Raw genomic sequence first — 19,001 nt, forward strand, 5'->3', positions numbered from 1 at the left:
TCGAGACGGGTACCAACACTCACAGTCATATGGGCTGCGGTAACAACTAAACACCAGGTAGGTAATTAGCTCGTTTACCATTCTTAGGCATTATTATTTTTTCCGTAAACAACAATACAGTAGGTATACGATATTAATGAAAAATATTCGTATTTTAGACGCATTAAATCATATTAATAACTGTATCGTAACGAAATAAATACAATAGGTACTATGTTACTGTGTATTGAATTATTTAATTAAAAAAAAAAAAAAGTTTTTGTTAGTACAAAAACTTTGAGAATCACAGATTTTTTTAAAATTCACTTCAGTCTTCATTTTATCTACGATACTATGTTATTCATAAATTGTGTTTGTTTGCGTGGTGTGTACCTAATCTAGGATCCTAGAATCTAAAATTCAGATGTTTATAAATATACTGTTCGTTTTGGTATAGTGCAAACGGACCGTCCCAATAGATGTACATACATATATTATATATCGACGCTTGAAAGGCAAACGTGACTGAGCGACAATAACTGCTTTGTACATAATTGGATAGGGAATAACCATATTCGATGCGCAAAAAAAAAATATTTCTAGGTCTATTAAAATCATTTCAATCCTACAGCTAGATTCGTTAAAATATATTTTTTTTTAGGCATTTCAACTTTAAATTAGTCTACTGTAAAGTTCACGCATTGTCGCTTAGTCACGTTTGCCTTTCAAGCGTCGATATATATTATTTTGGTTGCATTATCGATTTTTCTACTGAAACCATAAATAACAGATGAATAATTAAAAATGTAAAGCTGATTAAAAATATGATTCCTAAACTTATTGCATTTTTTTTAAAGACGTTGATCTCAATTCGCTCTTTGATTTAAATTTCTAAAAGTACATCAATTAAATGTAGTTGAGTACATACGTAAAATACTTATAACCTTTAACTTTGAATATACCTAATTATAATATCATTCGAAAAGTTTTGGTGTATTTAGTTGTATATAATGATGTGATTTTTATTATACCTGTGTAATGTAATTTAGTGTTGGCTGTTTCATCTTTTATTTTGTTTACACAAATATATATTATGTGATCATAAAAAACAATTATTTTTTTCGAATCCTTAACATTATTGAGCCATTCAGAGTGCAGTCATAGTGTGGTGTAAAATTAAACTCATTAGAACATCATACGATTTATTGTCAGTCTTGTGATTTGGTACAATCATAAACACTACATCAAGAGAACACTTTGAGAAGGCTGCACGACATGAAAACCCTCTAGTCGTGGCCGCCTGTAATTACATACCCGATTCTGTGGACCGAATGGTAAACAGTCGACGTTGCTCTAAACACGTTATTACGGATCCTCCCGATCCACTAACGGTGCTTTTAGGTACCTCAAGCACCGGTCATCGTTCTCGTCGAACCCGTCGCTTGCAACGAAGGGCTCGCCGAGTAAATTAACTCACAGTCACAGCCCACTGAATTTCTCGCCGGATCTTCTCAGTGGGTCACGTTTCTGATCCGGTGGTAGATTCTGTGAAGCACGGCTCTTGCTAGTGTTCGTGCTAGCAACAACGTCAGGTTCGATCATCATGAGCTCACCTACTAGTTCGGTGAATCTAGAATAAGCCCTCGAGGTTACTCGAATAGGTAGGAAAAAAAAGTAAAAATACTGTGTTATCATCGGATATAAACAACGGCATGGTTGCATAGCTTAATAAGAGTACACCGGCGGTCTAAGCCTTTGGCCACGACGGCAATCTATCTATCTATCTTTTAGCCCACAGACGTCTATTGCTGGACTTAAGCCTCCCCCAAGCCTTGCCATATTATTATGATGAGTAGGTATTGGTTTATTAAAATATTTTACACATAACTTATGGGTATACTTGTATTTATATTTCTATTTAATACACAATTATAACAATAATTTGCGTAATTATTGTTGGTAGGGCGTCTTGTGAGGCCGCACAATTCTGCCTATTTATACGGTGAAGCAGTACGCATTTCGGCTTGTAGGGTGGCGCAGCCGTTGTAATATAAACCTGAAACTTAGAACTCATGTCTCGATGTGGATGGTGGTTTTTGCGTCATTGATGTCTGTTGAAGCTGATCATTCAAATGTTAAGAAGCTCATTTTTAGTTCCAGCATTTTATCTACTGTAATCCTAGATTCTATTTAAAAGTGGGAAAGTGATTTAGGAATGAAGTATGAAGCTATAACAGCAAACAACTTTTATTTGCTAAGTTTTACATGATAATTGATAAATGATTTAAGAAATTTATATTCCGTCAACTAAGGGAATAAATAAAAAAAATAAAAAATCACGTTTCAATCGTAAACAGAGGTATAAATTATTTAATTTTTAAATCTAAACAGGATAAAAATATTGTATTGTCATACTCGTACATTACTTAGGTCATTGGAAACGTCTGAAAAATTTATGTTTTTTTCTAATCCTACATACGTTTGAAAATTTGCGTAAAACACGTTGAAATATTTTGTAACATCCATATAGGTCTAGCTAATGAAAGCGTGTTAAAAACTAAGCGCTCTTTAAAAACTTAGATAAATGAATTACATATCTTTGGATGACGAACAAAACGCAAACTGACGATTGAGATAGATTATACAAGGGATAAATAAACGACAACGATTAAAAAAGTTGTTTTGAATCATACTATGGGATACAAGCAGTTTTAACTAAACTTAGGAAGGTTAGCTTATACTTAAATATAGAACTGGAAAAATCATGGAAAATGGGTGAGTTCACTATCAATAATTTTAGTACTTATAAAGGGACTTTAGAAAAAATCTTAATAACCTTAACAAGTTTTTGTTTTGGCGCGCGCAGCCATATTGCGCGGAACAGCTGTTGCGAGAGCAGCTCTTGATTTTAGAGTGCTTGTTTTCGTCTTTTCATTGACAAAAAAATGTATCCTAACCCAATGTTTAATGTTGAATAATGAAAGTGTTCGTGTAAAGTTTATGATTGAAAATGTCTGTGTTGTGACGCGTGATCCAAAAAATCGACCATGGCTAGTAGCATTCATAATTACGGCGTCGAAGTGTCGGCTGAAGAAAAGGAATTTCAAAATGTTTGGAATAGATTTTCGGAATGGTTGCATTGTATATGTGTAGTAACATTCGACTTAGAGCTTGGTCAAGCAATGGAAAGCGTCTTCCCACCCGGAGTACCGTTGACTGATCAAGAAAAATGCAATATTTGTTATTTGGCGTTTCCGGATTCCAATTCAGGATGTATGGGGGACACCCAGTTTCATGTGCGGCTTCGCTCATTCATGTCCTTGACACCACAACAACTTGCATACAACGAAGATAGTGTGCCCACACTTCGCGCTGATTTAACACATTACTGGGGCTTCGTCTACTTTAGACAGGTCAAGGACTCTTCGTTACCAAGAGGTTACTTCCAAAAGAGCATAATCCTGCTGAGTCGACTGCCTTTCATCAATTTGTTCTACAAAGTTATTCAACTCATAGCTCCAAAACACTTCGAAGATGGTGAAAGTAGCTTAGAAGCTGCCTGTCATGATATAAATAGATGGCCTTCATTGAAGGCGGGCCAAAATGTACTGCTGCCAGTGCTGGGCACTGTGTTTCAGTCATACATTCCTAATCAACAAACTGGAAAAATTGTAAGGTCAGACATTGCGGAACAAATTCAATCACACAATGTACCTCATGTTGTTGCCTCTTTACAGGATGTTAATGTTTTTGATGCCTTATCTAGCTTAATCTCACATTTACATTTACTGTGGGAATTGGTTTTGACTGCTGAGCCAATTGTAGTGATGGCTAGCTCACCAACCGAATGCTCTGCATTGGTCCAAGCATTGACAAATTTAATCCAACCTCTCCCATATTCAGCAGAGTATAGACCATATTTCACAATACATGACAGTGAATTCAGAGAGTTCACAAGGAAACAATTCAACCCCCCCTGTGTAATACTGGGTGTGACTAATCCATTCTTCACAAAAACACTGCAACACTGGCCCCACACCATAAAACTTGGTGACGTCACTTCTATAAAAACGAAGCTGAAAAAAATTGGTAACTTGAAACTACTTGACACTGCTCCCGGTGTATACACTCAGTACAAAGCATTCTTAGAAAAAGATAAAGCAATTATAAAAAAACTTCACAACGGAATCCGTACTGAAAGGCCTTCGGAAGTTCAGACTGCAATGGTCAAAAGACATCTACTAGAACTGACTCAAAGCTTTATGATTCCTCTAGAAAGGTATATGGCATCACTCATGCCATTACAGAAAAACATTTCACCATTTAGAGCACCTCCTATACCCAATCCGTTCAACCCGGAAGACTTCTTTGCTATGTTACAGCAATCAGGACCTCAATTAACGACTGGCATTAAAGGTGACTGGATAGGATTGTACAGAAACTTTTTCAAAACACCAAACTTCAGTGCTTGGTTTCACGAGAGACACAATAATTTGACAAACAAGCTACAAGCACTGCAGCTTGAAGCTTTAGCTGGTAGTGACCTGAAGCAATGGTCTAAAGGGAAGAAAGAAATTGAAATTGTTGATATGGTCCTCAAACTCAGGGAGGTGTTGAAAAGTAGTCCCCCAGTGCCTGACAATACAAAGACGTTGTTGGCAAGACGTCTTGATGATCTGAACTGTGTTTTGCCTGATGACATGAAATCTATATTGAATGCAGCCTCGTGACATAGACACTGCTGCGCCTCGGAGCTGAGAGGTTGCAGCAATGACTGCAAAATTCAGTTTGAAAACTTACAGTCAGTTAAATGTGTATGAAAATTATGAAAAGATGCATGTTACTATAGATAGATAGATTTTATAATCTTTTGAGAATCCAGTATCAAGTTCATTGCATAATATTGTTCATGCTGCTCCATTTACACAGGTATCAATATTCTATAAATTTTTAAGAGGGTAAGTAAATTAAAAACACAACAGTAATCTGAATTATGATGAAAATTATTATGGCCACATTTTTTTCTAGAACAACCAATAGTCTACAAAATCATGCGGTATGACAATAACAATGGGGCAGCATGTTACATGATACTGGATTATTATATTGATTTGAATATTGATATTAATGAAATCTAGAATAAGTTTAGAATATGTTTGTTAATGAGCACTTGAATGTTTATGTTAGTCTGACTCTGGCAATGATATCATCAAACTAAAAATATAGAAAGAGGAAGACTTGATCATATTGTTAAGAACTGCAACTATACATAATATATATATATATATTATATATATTATCTTATCTTTAGTATAATAAACATTAAAGGTTATTTGTTGTTAAGTGATATCATTTGAGATTCAGAACTGTTAGTATATATAAACTGTTAGAGAAAAAATTAAGATTTTTTTTATTCTATGCGTGGTCACGCGTTGTTTTGTCAAACTCACTTGTGACTACTCTATTTTTCTGGAAGGATTCGAAAATAATATCGCATTAAAGGTCGCGGGTAAATAGTTTTGACAAAATAAAGATTAGCGAAGGAACGTTCCCAGTTTTCACATATTAAATGGACCGTTTATTTTGAAAGTGGTGTAAGTCCGTTTTTGAGAAAAATGAGCTATCACGTAATTCATGCGTAATTTAATGTAAATTTTTTATATATAACTGGTCCGTGTTTAATTTCTCAAAAAAATCCCATGTTTTGTACAACTTGAAATCGGTCAGTAAGTGAAATTGCATAATCATCGATTATGAAAGTGGTGTAAGTCCAATTGACAGAGGTGGCTGGCATAGCCAGACCTCATATTATGATTTGCCTGTATTTTTAAATCAACAAATATAGTAACATTTAATTTTCTCGAAACAAAAGAAAATGGACTTACACCTCTTTCAAAATAAACGGTCCAAATATAGAAACGTGCTAAAGTACACTTCTTTCCTATAGGTAACAAGCGATGTTAAGTAGAAACACTAATTTCCAAATTTATTGATTAAAATCCGTTGATCTTTAAACTTTTACTTGTTTGTGCTGTAAAAACTGAGAGCTTATAACTCTTTGTCTCAAGGTGGGTGGCGGCATTTACGTTGTAGATCTCTATGGGCCCCGGTAACCACTTAACACCAGGTGGGCCACGAGCTCGTCCACCCATCTTTGATTTCGACTTACAATGCAAATGCGATACCAAAGAAAGGAAAAATTAAATGACAATCCTGTACTGTAGAAAAAGTAATGTATTCATTTAATAATGCAGATACATTTTGTCCCTTTTTTCCATATAAAATTTACCACTGATTAGAAGATGTTATCGGATTGTTGATGCGTGCATTATTTGCAAATAATATTACCTCGGAGACTCCATTGCACTTTTTGGCGTTATTCTCTGACATATGGCTTTTCCTCGCCACCAAAAACTATCTCGACAAATTTGGATGTATAGACAAATTTTCTGGGTACAAAAACATTAACGATATCATTGCCAGATGACTAAATCACGATATTAATTCGACTCCATCCATAGGTAATTATGTAATTGGTTTGCCTATTTTAGTATAAATATACTGTTGAAGATCGGTTGATAACGTTGAGAAGATCGCTTAAGGTTCTTTATGTAGGTTTAATTATAATCTTATCTCGTTTGTTCACAGAGGTGTTTGTATCGCAACCAATGTATGTTGTAAAGCACAGTATATATTTTAAAGGTATACCTTGATTCAAAAGAATATAGGAAATGAAAAGATTTTTTTTGTAAAAAAAAAAACATAGTACCGCGAAATAAATAATGTATTGATTGTCTCTGTGCGATAAAGCGCGTGACAATAAATGAGTCGACTATTATCAAAGCCGGCAATCTGACTTTAGGACAATGATTGGTAAATCACAAAAACGAATTATTGACTTTGTATTCCATTGGCAGTCACAAAACTCTTCGGAACGACATCTTAGATAAATAACAGGTTAACTATTAACCTTTATTTAATGCAGGTTTTGAACCGTATTCTTTGAAGGAGACGATTATATTCAAATCAATCTGTATTGACATATCAATAATTTTTTTTTTGTCCAAATGCACAGATTGCCACCTTTGATAATAGACGACTCAAATAAAAACGAAAATATTGTTTTAATAAAATAAAATAAAAAGGAATTATTCTTAAATTAGACAGATTTAAGGAGCAGGCTGTCTCGCCAGAACTGTTTTAGATTCAAAGCTCAAAATAGCTTTTAACGTCTGGCGCCCATACTGATTAATTATTTTTTAACAATTAAAATTTTGGTACACTTTTGATCGTCCCTATTGGTTTTACGATAACCTTTACTTGTGCCTATGTAGTTGTTTTCGAATAATTCCACGGCATATTTGCAAAATTACATTGCTACGGCGCGGCGTTCTACGTTCTAGAATAAAAAAAAAAATTACCTAAATTCAACAGAACTCATGTGAATACTTTAAAAAAAAATCAATGCTTCGTTTACCGCCAAGTGTGTCCATTTGTATATTTCATTAAGCTACAAATAATCGAGACCAACATGAAAAGATAACTATAACTGCGTTTTTAGAATCACTAGAGGGAGAAAATAGTATTCCTATTGAAATGTTTGAAAAGCAAGTCCAGAAGCGAAAAGAGGCAGTCTCAGTTCACTGCAACGCCTACCGCCATTATACGTAATTTTCTTGTTGGCACTTAAATGTTTTGCTTAAAGGCCGAATTTGGCTGAAAAATTTAGCTTACATTTGGCTGAATTTATTCGACTGAATTCAGAAGCAAATTTAGAAGCTTCTGATTACACTGTTCTAAATTCAGTTGCTGAATCAATTGTCAGTTTAAACGCGACGAAGTGAGACGTGTCGTGCGCGTAAGAGGATGGCCCCAGTATTGTCTAGACACAACAAAATTTTTGTTTTTTTTTTGTTTTTTGTTTCAATTTCTCAAAAAAAATTAAAATAAAAACAAGAATATCGGTGAAGAATTATTTATTGCTGTGCGGAATGTTAGCAAATATGAACATTATGAGTGATTTAGAACCAGCAGACTTTATCTATAAATGGATTCGATCTCGTTTGACCTAATATTAAACCTTGTGACACCGTTTATTCAAAAGCAGGATACCATCCTACGATAGTCTATTATATATCTATTATATAACTATTACATATCTAATTCTAGGATAGTATAAGTCAAAAAGAAAGATTGGTTGTAACATTAAGATTTCTTGCAACAGGAAATTCGTATCAAGATTTAAAATTTAGTTCTTCAATATCCCGACCCCTGATGATAAAAACTATCCTTGAAACATGTCGGGCTTTTTATAAATGTCTGGCACATTAAATAAAGGCGACCGAAATTAATACTTTTTATTCGGAAGCAAAAACAAACTAAAACGTCCTTACGCACGGAGAGCTATGGGACGACTGAATGAAACCATTCGGTAACTAAACGCGATTACACCTTCCTAAATGCGTTTCTAATCAGGCTTCTAAATGATTCAGTCAGTCAGAAACCATCTTTGCTACTGAATTCAGTAGACTAACTTACTAATGCTATTACACTTGGCTGAATTCTGTCGTCTAAATTCAGCCAAGTGTAATAAGCCTATTATTTGACAAATTCGTCATAAAACTTTTACAAATTAATTATGTACAACAATGTACTTAGTAAGTAGGTACTTCTGTAATGGATGCTAATCGCACGCCACCCGATATGTTTGCTATACGATTGATTTGTGTTACGTATTCTTAATGGAGGTAAATTAGATAATTCGTAAGGGATTTAATATAATCATTTGATTGTTGTTAGCATTAAGGTTAATTCAGATATTTGTAATTTCAGCAAATATATTTTCTGATCACTTTTTACAATTCGTAATAAATTATAAAATTAAAATCGTGATAGTTAGAGGCTAACATTAAAAACTATAAGATGTACAATCAATTGGCCATAATATCAAATCTACTACAATAAAAATTATATGAACACGTGAATGTCTGTTTTATGTATACCTACTGATTGATATTAACAAAAGAAATTAACAAAGCTAAATATAAATGAAAATAAATTTCTAAATTCGATGTTTTCCTAAGTTAGGTACGTTAAGTTTGTCAATAATATTGTTTTATGATAAGAATGTGGAATGGGCTCCTCCAAATATTATCTCTTTTTTTAATGAATTGTTGAAGCACGAGTTCTTAATTATAAATTCAATGGTTGATAAGATTTATTACGTCAATACACAAAATTTTATTGCAGAAACTAAAGCTGCCTTATTCAGTAAGCATTGTGAACCAGTGTTCTCTAGTAAAAACATTTATTTATATAGAATGTATTTCATTTATTTTTCAAGTTCTTATGTAATTGTAAATTAGATATAAACAAAAACTGCACTCTTAAAAAAAGATTGGTGCCAAAAATTCTAAGGAAATGGCCTTAACAAGAATGGCCTACTGGTTGCTGAATGCCTATTGGGGGTTAACTTTTGCTCAATTTACCATAGATATTTCACAAGCATATCCACACTAAATGATTTAAATAAGTTAAAAAATTACTTGGAATCTGGAGGTATTCTAACGTTTTTTTTCAAATTGTAAACTGACTTCTGTATACTACCTCCTGAAATAAGAGTTACTATACATACATATAAATAAAACTTCATGTAAATATTAGTAGGTATGTACGAAAATGAAATACAGTTTAATTTTTCAAATCATCTTTTTTATTTAAATTATAACATCTTATGTGCTCCTGTCTCAACACGGGAGTGATATGATCAAGACAGAACCACATTCAATCACCCAGGCCATGGCAAATAAGACCTAGAATGACCAAGAGATCCTTTGGCATAATTCCCCTAAGACAAACATAACATTATGTATATATTCCTGACAGGTGTTAGATCAAAATCTATTATATTTAGCTTTGCTCCATATATTATCATTATCTGTTAGTAATATGTAAATCCCTGCTAATGTAAGACCGGTAGCTGCACCAAGACCCATTGAACGAAGACCAGATGTGCTTTTGTAAATGATACCAGTGGTTGAGGCTGCTATGAAAGTGTTTGCTGTGTCTTCTTTGTCTCGAAGCCAAGTTACCCCAAGGGCTATGCATGAGTAAAACGATGCAATAATTCCAAGTGTGCAGCCTGTAGTTGTACCTAAAATTTAAAAAAGAATAAATTTAAACAAAGTTAATAATTTGGTTTACGAAACTCCTGTTAAATAGAAGCTACTGATTATAAGGAATAAGCTTGAGATGATAAAAAAATTAAAAAAATTAATAAGCAAATGTGAAATCATTTGCTTATTAATTTTTTTAAGCCAGAGTTGTTTTTTTATTATTTTTTTAAAACCAAAGGCAAAGTTGAACACTTTTGTATTGGTTTGATATTATGCACTTATCACAGACTGTAAAGTATGAATATGTACTTTCTTTTGTGTGCATTATCTGAGTTCCAATCTATACATGAGGTTACAGTTTCTTTTCGATGCCTCCAATGAACACTACTCTAACTCAAAATTTTGAAATTTTCGTTTTTCACGCAAATCGCTTCACTATTTTAAAAGTATTACAATTAATCATTATTGATGGGGTTCAAAGCGAGAGTAAATCAGTTAGTTACACAAAAAAACCATAAATATATCTGCAATAATAAAGATTTTATCAACTTTTATCGTTTAAACGCTCCTCCTGTAAATCTACGAATTTGGAGTTAGTGTAGTGTTCATTGGAGGCATCGTTTTAATCCAGATGTTCCCAATGTTCATTAAAATTCTACGTTGTATTTGAAATTGGTGTTCATTGATAAGAAAGTTATCAGTTTGAACTGTTAATGGTATAAAGAATTACAGAATCTTAAAATTTGCACGATATTAAAATTTACCTTGCTTCATAACATAATTAACTACTTGTGTCCTTCTCACTTTCCCGACTTGTCCTGCTAGAGTTGTAGCTCTGAGTCCTTTATATAATCCTGCCATACCTCCTAAACCTGAATAACAATAGGTTTATTTTAATGATTCGTGACATAAAAATTATACTTTTTTATTGCACAGTAAAAGTAACAGATTAGCTCAAAAGACACTATTCCATTCATGAATGGTAATAGGTACTTAAAAGAGTAGAGAAAGGTAGATGAAAAAAATTTAAATGATAATTACTGCATACTACAGGAAGTAATAGTAGCTCGAGATTCTGATGGGAGCCTTTGATCTGTACATAATTAGTGGCTAGACAGATTTTCATCATGTAAAACGAATTTACAAATTATTATAGAATGATTCAAAATATCGCCTACCAAATTAAGTTGTAATTTAATTTGGTACATAATAAATCCGTTCACTCATGACAGAGTTTGAAATATTACTATAATTATTGTAAATAAAACTTACATTACAACTCGCAAAATGACACTGAATTAAAAATGTGAACTTTGTTATGTAAATAATTTTGAGGTTAAAATTGTCAACTTTTGCCAAACTTACCTGAACCGGTCATAAAAGACATCCCGATGATGGGCAGAGCCACGTTCGATCTTCTTGCAGTCGAAGCCATGTGACTGTCATCAGGATATAAGAACTCTGGTTGCATCCTCGGTATATAATGAGGATCAAAATTCAGATAAGGCGACAAATTCGCACTCGCTTGGCTGTTTTTCTGCTCATTTTTGTTAAGTATATCACCGAATATCGACATTTTCGTTTCGTTTTTAATTTGTAACACTAAATTCACTAAACTATAACTAGAAATGTGACTTATCAATCACGCAGCGGAATTACTAAAATATATCGAACTTAATCGAACTTTCATTCATTGAAAGGGATTTTGTTGACGTTAACTGTCAAAGTGACAACAGCAATGAGCATGCTCTCAGTTTTTTTTAAGGGATTTTATGACCTGGTAACTGAGACCTTTAAGTCAAGTCTTATTTTAATTTATATTCATATTTTTATGAAAAATTATATTATGGAGTAAAATGAAATGAAGACGACTGATTTGAGACATTAATCAACTGGGATGAAATTAAATGAAATAAAATGGGATGAAATATAATCTCAGTAAAATGGTGGTCATTTACTAAGATTTTTTCAGTGGACTTTCGGCTTTGTTTCATTTTTCCACATTTGTGCACTTTCACAGATATTAAACAGTTAATAAACCACCATTATTACACATTTAAACCCGAAGAAACACTAAATAGACAAAATAAAACAAATCACACAACTTCACTCCTCGCGTTCCCGCCAAAAAGTCCGCATGCTCTCAGCATGTACTAATAACCATAGATCACACAAGATTTCTTATTCTTATCAATTCAATAATTTTATTTACTGAAAACTGATCAGTAGGTACATGGGTGAGATCCGATTTTGTACTGTGTAAATATTAGATTAAGTATTTGGGGATGTTAGCGGGGCAATTAAAAACTGTGAGGCGTTAACAGATGTTTAATTCCTTACTTTTAAAGTTTTATTTCTAAGCATCATTTTGTTTCATACATCATTTTGTAGTTTGACTTGTTAGACAGCTCCGGTCCCCAGACGGCAACCGCGCTTACGCATGCATTTGTACTATGCGGCTTCTACATAATCAGGCTCGCCTTCCGACATAACAAATTTAATTATATGTACATATATATTTTATACATATTTGTCTCCTATATAGTTATTTGTCAATCAAACCCGCAAAATTATAATTTGCGTAATTACTGGTGGTAGGATCTCTTGTGAGTCCGCGCGGATAGGTACCACCACCCTGCCTATTTCTGCCGTGAAGCAGTAATGCATTTCGGTTTGAAGGGTGGGGCAGCCGTTGTAACTATACTGAGACCCTTAGAACTTATATCTCAATGTGGGTGGCGTATTAACGTTGTGGATGTCTATGGGCTCCAGTAACCACTTAACCAGGTGGGCTGTGAGCTCGTCCACCCAACTAAGCATTAAAAAAAAAAGTATTATATTAAGCATTTAAGTAATATTTTATTATAACTGTGTATGTAATCTAATTAAATATTAAATCATTCCTTTTTATATTGCTTAATTCAGGACCACAAGAAGTACTTTCTGAGTTCGTTCCTGAGTTACGCTCTACCAATAAATAAATCATTGGGTCCATTTGAGATATTTTATATAATTTTGTGCTAAACTTAGTGTTGGCTTGGTAACATTCTCAAGACGGGCGGACAATATAATATATCTATTCATCATTTTCAGTGAAAATGAAACGAGGACACCGGAAGACGTAAGGAAAATCATTAAGACTGCAAAGCTACACGAATCTGAGCTGACAGAAGTATCTCAAATCTTGAGATTTCCCCCGCAGAACAAGGAAAATGATAATTTACGATTAATGTTACTAGACGACGTCCTCTTGAAAGAAATCGAAGCTGGAAACCAGTTAATTTTTAAAGGTGCTATATGCCAATAATATTTTACTCAAGTTTTTTTTTTTATTATTGCTCTTGTTTACTGTCGCTCATGGACGTCAGTATTGCCAGGGGCAGATCCAAGCCTCTGCCAGTCGCTGACTTCTCGGCTCTAAATTCTCACAATTTCAAACGATAAAGTCCTATTTCGATGCCTCCAATGAACACTACTCACTGTTAGCGGAATATATAAGGGAATATTAGAGAATACAGCACAATAAATTAAATCCTTATCAGAACAAAAATATATATTAGTTAAGTCAAAAATCAAACGTAAATGCGTTATAATACTGTAAATTTGTTACAAATTCGATTTTTTACTTTATCGACCTTTTTCGTTTAAACGCTCCTCCTGTAAACCTACGAATTTGGAGTTAGCGTAGTGTTCATTGGAGGCATCGATTTAGATATAACTCGTGCTAACTCACCAGCCTCTATTTGTACTTTTCTGCTAATCAGCGACACGAGGCCTCTATTCTAAAAGATAAACCACATTCACAGGAGATTCTGAAGAAAGCGTTGTACTATGTACAGAAAATAAGACTTATGATGTCAAAGAAGCCGAAACGTCAAACAGCTTGCTATTACTACCCGACTTATTGTTCTCGGCATCTACTGGTCTAGATGAAACGATTCAGAACAATTCTATGGAAGATTCGGATACTTCGTTAGATAAATCTAATAGCAGTTTAAATAAATCTACAGAATCCGACGAAGGTCGAACGCCAAGGAGAATAGAACATAAAGACATAGTTAACACATTCTTTACTTACTATGAACTGAAGCCATGTAAGCCTCGTCTCTCTAAATTGAGGAAATTACTCGAAAGCACTAAATATCAGGGGCCCGAGTTGGAGTATACCGTAAACAAAACGGAGCTTTTAAACCATGAAAGTTTGCTTGACCAAGTTCAGGCGTCGCGGGCTGAATTGGATGAAGAGTTAGAAAGGATACAAGCTATTAATATAGAGGGTTATTATAGGTTACTCGAGTTTGATTACGAATTTCGGGTCCTATCGTACATGCTTGACTTAATAGAAGAAAATTCGTGGCCATTGAACAAGATATCGAAAGAAGTAACGCTGGAAAGCCTCAAAGATTTAGTTCCGGAACCAATATTGGAGGGGATGTTTAGATTTTACACGAAAAAATCTGTTCTGGAAGACACACAGTATTATGAGTATAAAGAAGATAAAGTTTGTAGGTTCTTAGCGAGAGTTTTGTTGAAGAGCGCAGGGAAATTCAATTTGGCAGAGTTCTTGCAGGCTTGGAGTGACTCTGTACCTGAAGGCATGACGACAGACGTATGTATCCTCCATGACATAAATCGCTGATGGAAGCCAATATCCTAGTCTATTTTAACATATATAATATACGGAGAAGTGGCGCTTTTATTTCAATACATTGCGCGTTTATGAAAACTAAGAGTACATACGCTTATCCCCCTATTTACACGATATATCTTTTACGCGATTTTACTCTTACGCGGCTTGTAAACTAACGAGTTTTGACTTTGAAACTTATAAAAATGCATACGTGATTGCACATTCGCGTATAACATATCGTTTAAACGTATTTTTGGGAAGCTCCTTCATTTGGCAACACTGATGGTGATAACGGGGGACTCCCCGTATTGTAAAATTAAAAATTTAGGGGAAAATAGTTAATGTAATTAAAAGCTCATATTGTTACTACGATTAGTACTGGCAAAATTAGTTTGTATAGCTTTTCCCGAAAAAATATTCACGTGTAATTTGTGACAATTTTTCAAGCTTTCATAATGCCATCATCTACAAAAAATTAAAAGTCATATCTATGGATACATTTTTTTTTTTTTAAATTGGATTGTTCAGATAAAGAGTGTTGCTGAATATTTTTCTCATGAACGAAGCCACACTATTCGCAGGGTAAGTATTTTTTTAAAGATATTCCCTTTTTTTTTTTGTTTCACTTAGACAAATGACTGAATTGAGCAAGGACTATTTCGTTAAACACGGCCTTGCATAGAAAAACCTTACGAATTTATGTCACACGGGGTTTGTCGGGAATCAATCTTCATTGGAAATTAACGGCCGTCTGGTGTAGTGGTAAGTGACATGGTCACTACACAAGGGGGTCGCAGGTTCGAATCCCGCCAAGGAAAGATATTTGTATGATAAATATAAATGTCTTTTCCAGGGTTATGGATGTATGTTAAATATATGTATGTGTATAATAAAAATCTTACACTTATTTCCGTTATCTGGTACCTGTAACACAAGTTCTTTACGAACTTATCACGGGACCAGTTAACGTGGCGTGATTGTTAGTAAATATTTATTATTATTATTATTATTATTGGAAATAGGGGGATAAGTGTATTCTTAATTATTCGACATTCTTTTTAATATGCCGTATCATAAATATAGTATTAAATCCAACATCCATTCATGATCATCCTTCATCGATTTTTAAAATGATTTACATCTACGCCACTGCGTAATGTGTGAATCATATCGAGGGGCGAAAAGCTATTTCGTTCAAGCGTAATTTCGCTTGTTACGCGACATTTATCTTTGTAATTAAACTTCCATTTTATTTGGTATAAGCATCAACAGTTCGATGTTTTTAATTTAACTTCAATTAAGTTTACCCCATTCAAATATCCGAAGAAGTTTTTTTGTTACGATATTTTTTCTAAACTTTAAATGGCTCCCCTGTGAATTTGCAAAAATATCGCTCATACCAAATATGGTTATTAACTTTTTTTTTAAATTACGCGCTATAATTAGGACCGCGAATCACAGCAGCAGATCCACTAATACGATTTGCCAAAATGAAATAGCTTTTTTATCTATGGTTAAGTAGGTACTAACAGACTGACATATTACGCTTACCTCACGGTAATTATTAACATTTATTTCACTTCATATTGTAATAGCTTGAGATATCGATACATCATTCTCATTATTAGTTCATATTGTTACGCCGGTAAGAGTAACGCCATCTGTCTTCGTATATCAGAAACGATTATCAAAAGAGCTAGTAGTATCGAGAACGCTCGAAAAGTGTAACGCCATCTATTATCAAATAGCGGAAAAATATCGAAACGACTCGCGCGTAACAATATGTCGATATATGACCGATATCCGTATATGTATTTTTTAGGAGTCTCTCTTAGCCGGGTATGCGATAATAGATAGAAATAGTAGTCCGAATTTGATATGGGGATTCACGGAGACAGATTTGCCTGATGAGATCAACGAACGCTTCAAGGTATTGTTCCAAACGAAGGCCAAGTGGACTGTCGATGAGATATCACCCTATGTACAGTAAGTGCTTTACCGATCCACAAATATTTTGTATATTATACTGGTGATAGGGCCTCTTGTGAGTCCGCGCGGGTAGGTAACACCGCCCCGTCTCTTTCTGCCGTGAAGCAGTAATGCGTTTCGGTTTGAAGGGTGGAGCAGCCGTTGTAACTATACTTGAGACCTTACAACTTATATCTCAAGGTGGGTGGCGCATTTACGTCGTAGATGTCTATGGCCTCCAGTAACCCCTTAACACCAGGTGGGCTGTGAGCTCGTCCACACATCTAAGCAATTAAAAAAATACAAAATGTGTGCAATTCACACGTGGTAGAAGTGAAACCTTCCAAAATTAAAATACAATTATCCTAAACGTCTTAAGTATATGTAAAATGTTGTCATTAGTAAATAATTGTAAGGTAGCGGCCTCTGTGAATTGATATTTTAATTTCACGTATAATCCTAAATTAAAATTCACTACAAGAGCTTTCATACACACGTTAGTATTAAAAAATCTCACAAATGGCACTGTATTAAATAGTATGTATATTTCTGTATCATTCTTTGCTGGCTTCATCCTACACATTTTTGTATTTGTGTCTCTTACCTGTCGTTTTCTCCGTTGCATCCGGTTTGAAATCACAACGATTCTAAAGAAGTTTTCACTTCAAAAAATATATATATCAAGATTATTCAATTATGTAATTATTATTCAACTAGGCGTACTCGCCCGCTTCGTTGGGCATTTAAAATTAACATTATTATTAAAATTTATTGTCATTATTATTAGGGAGTCCAACACTCATATAAATATGAGCCTATCCATTAAGTACATGTATTTTCTACATGGATACCAAGTTTCAAGTCAATCGGATGCACGGTTCAGTAGTTATAACGGAACATCCGTAAAAACCACTGTAGATTTATATATTAGTATAGATTAATCAACATAATTATAGTGGTAATGTTTAAATAGTATGGGGTAGTGGGAAATATAACAGTCTTACAGTTTCATAGCTTGGGTATTTTATTTTTTATTGTGAAAATAGGTCGATGAGCTCACGACCCACCTGGTTTTAAGTGGAGCCTATAGACATGAACAACGTAAACATCGCCACCCACCTGAAGCCACGAGTTCTACTGCTACTTTACGGCAGGGATAGGCAGGGTGGTGGAACCTACCCGTGCGGGCTCACAAGACGTCCCACCACCAATATTAAAAGTTAGATGGGTTCAAAACTCTCCTACTTTTTTACAAACGCTTTTTGATTTGTGATGAGAGACATTTTGGTCCACCTACAAAAGTTGAATTCACTCATAGTTTATTAAGTCATTTAAATTGAGTTAGCAGTGCTGGACATCAATGACTTATCTAAAATGATTTATGCAAATCATAATCGAAAATTTTATTATTTATTTCGAATTGGTAAAGTTATCGGATAAAGCATCGGAATCGCGACCCACTGAGAAGATCCGGCGAGAAATTCAGTGGGTCGCAGTACCGTAGCTTACAAGGTCACTGAAGAATAATAAAAATAATAATGAATATGTAAAAATATAGTAAAAATTATAATGATAATGAATAATAAAAATAATGATGTTTGGGTAATCATGGTGTAAGAGTTTTGGCCGTTTTTTTTATAATATAAAATCTTGAGCCTTGTGAAGCTTATTAATCACTTAATTTCAGATGTTATGCAACAGAAAAGTTAAATGTCAACGCGTTGTTGACGAAATACGCGCGAGCCTCGACGCAAGATGGCGTCCGCGTGTTCTCCGCTAAGCACATGAAATAAATTGAATTTAGATTTTAGAAATTGTTTTTTTTTTTTTGAAGTGAGACTTCTTTAGGTGCGTTGAGACTAAAATTGAACTCAAAACAGTTCGTTACGGTTAGAGAGAAAAGATACAATTTAGGAAGAGCGAGAGTGAGAAATTAGACAGAGCGTCTCGCAAACACCCGACCGTGGAGGGAAAGGACAAAGCGAGCTAGGTCCTTTCTCTTATACATAACACAGCATTCCCTAATACAAGAGAAATTTGATTTAAAGATGAAAAATGAAGACAACCACAAAACTATATAGTTATCGCGAAAGAAGCTTCACTTCTTTTACGCGCATCAAGTTGCACGCGCACCATTTTTTTAAAATTTAAATTAGACTTGAGGAAAGGATAAGAGTTTGAATACTCAAAAAGAGTTTACTTTGAAAATTTAGCAAACGCAGACAGCTTTGTCAGAATTTACATTAGGTTTTTTTTTGTTTGTCTGGGAGAGCTCACGGCCCGCCTGGTGTAAAGTGGTCACCGTAGCC

The 19,001-nt window shown here is 34.2% G+C and overlaps 4 protein-coding genes across 5 annotated transcripts in view; 3 read left to right on the forward strand and 1 right to left on the reverse strand.

Annotated features, from left to right (window-relative positions):
- The window catches only part of LOC149500618 (waprin-like protein), a 337,771-nt gene that overhangs the window by 139,416 nt on the left and 179,354 nt on the right, over positions 1-19,001 (forward strand). The window lies entirely within an intron of this gene.
- Positions 2,613-18,506, forward strand: LOC149500623 (sister chromatid cohesion protein DCC1). 2 transcript variants are annotated; one of them, XR_016324794.1, is made up of 5 exons: positions 2,613-2,754; positions 13,188-13,384; positions 13,901-15,306; positions 16,547-16,710; positions 18,380-18,506. XR_016324794.1 is itself a non-coding variant. In XM_089735891.1 (5 exons), exons 1-5 carry the CDS (start codon positions 2,744-2,746, stop codon positions 18,483-18,485), a joined length of 1,281 nt encoding a protein of 426 aa, XP_089592017.1. In that variant the 5' UTR covers positions 2,613-2,743; the 3' UTR covers positions 18,486-18,506. The 2 variants fall into 2 exon arrangements, 1 of the variants encoding a protein (XP_089592017.1); XM_089735891.1 differs by having other exon boundaries at positions 13,901-14,703.
- LOC149500624 (protein DENND6A) lies at positions 2,844-5,100 on the forward strand. Its single transcript, XM_089735881.1, has one exon. The coding sequence runs from the start codon at positions 3,027-3,029 to the stop codon at positions 4,707-4,709; it is 1,683 nt and encodes a 560-aa protein (XP_089592007.1). The 5' UTR covers positions 2,844-3,026; the 3' UTR covers positions 4,710-5,100.
- Tim23 (translocase of inner mitochondrial membrane 23) lies at positions 9,669-11,808 on the reverse strand. Its single transcript, XM_089735908.1, has 3 exons — positions 11,460-11,808; positions 10,859-10,966; positions 9,669-10,132 (listed from the first exon to the last, which is right to left on the reverse strand). The coding sequence occupies exons 1-3, from the start codon at positions 11,668-11,670 to the stop codon at positions 9,873-9,875; spliced, it is 579 nt and encodes a 192-aa protein (XP_089592034.1). The 5' UTR covers positions 11,671-11,808; the 3' UTR covers positions 9,669-9,872.

This window comes from Bombyx mandarina, chromosome 20 (assembly GCF_030267445.1).
Source record: "Bombyx mandarina strain Sakado chromosome 20, ASM3026744v2".
Lineage (NCBI taxonomy): Eukaryota > Metazoa > Arthropoda > Insecta > Lepidoptera > Bombycidae > Bombyx > Bombyx mandarina.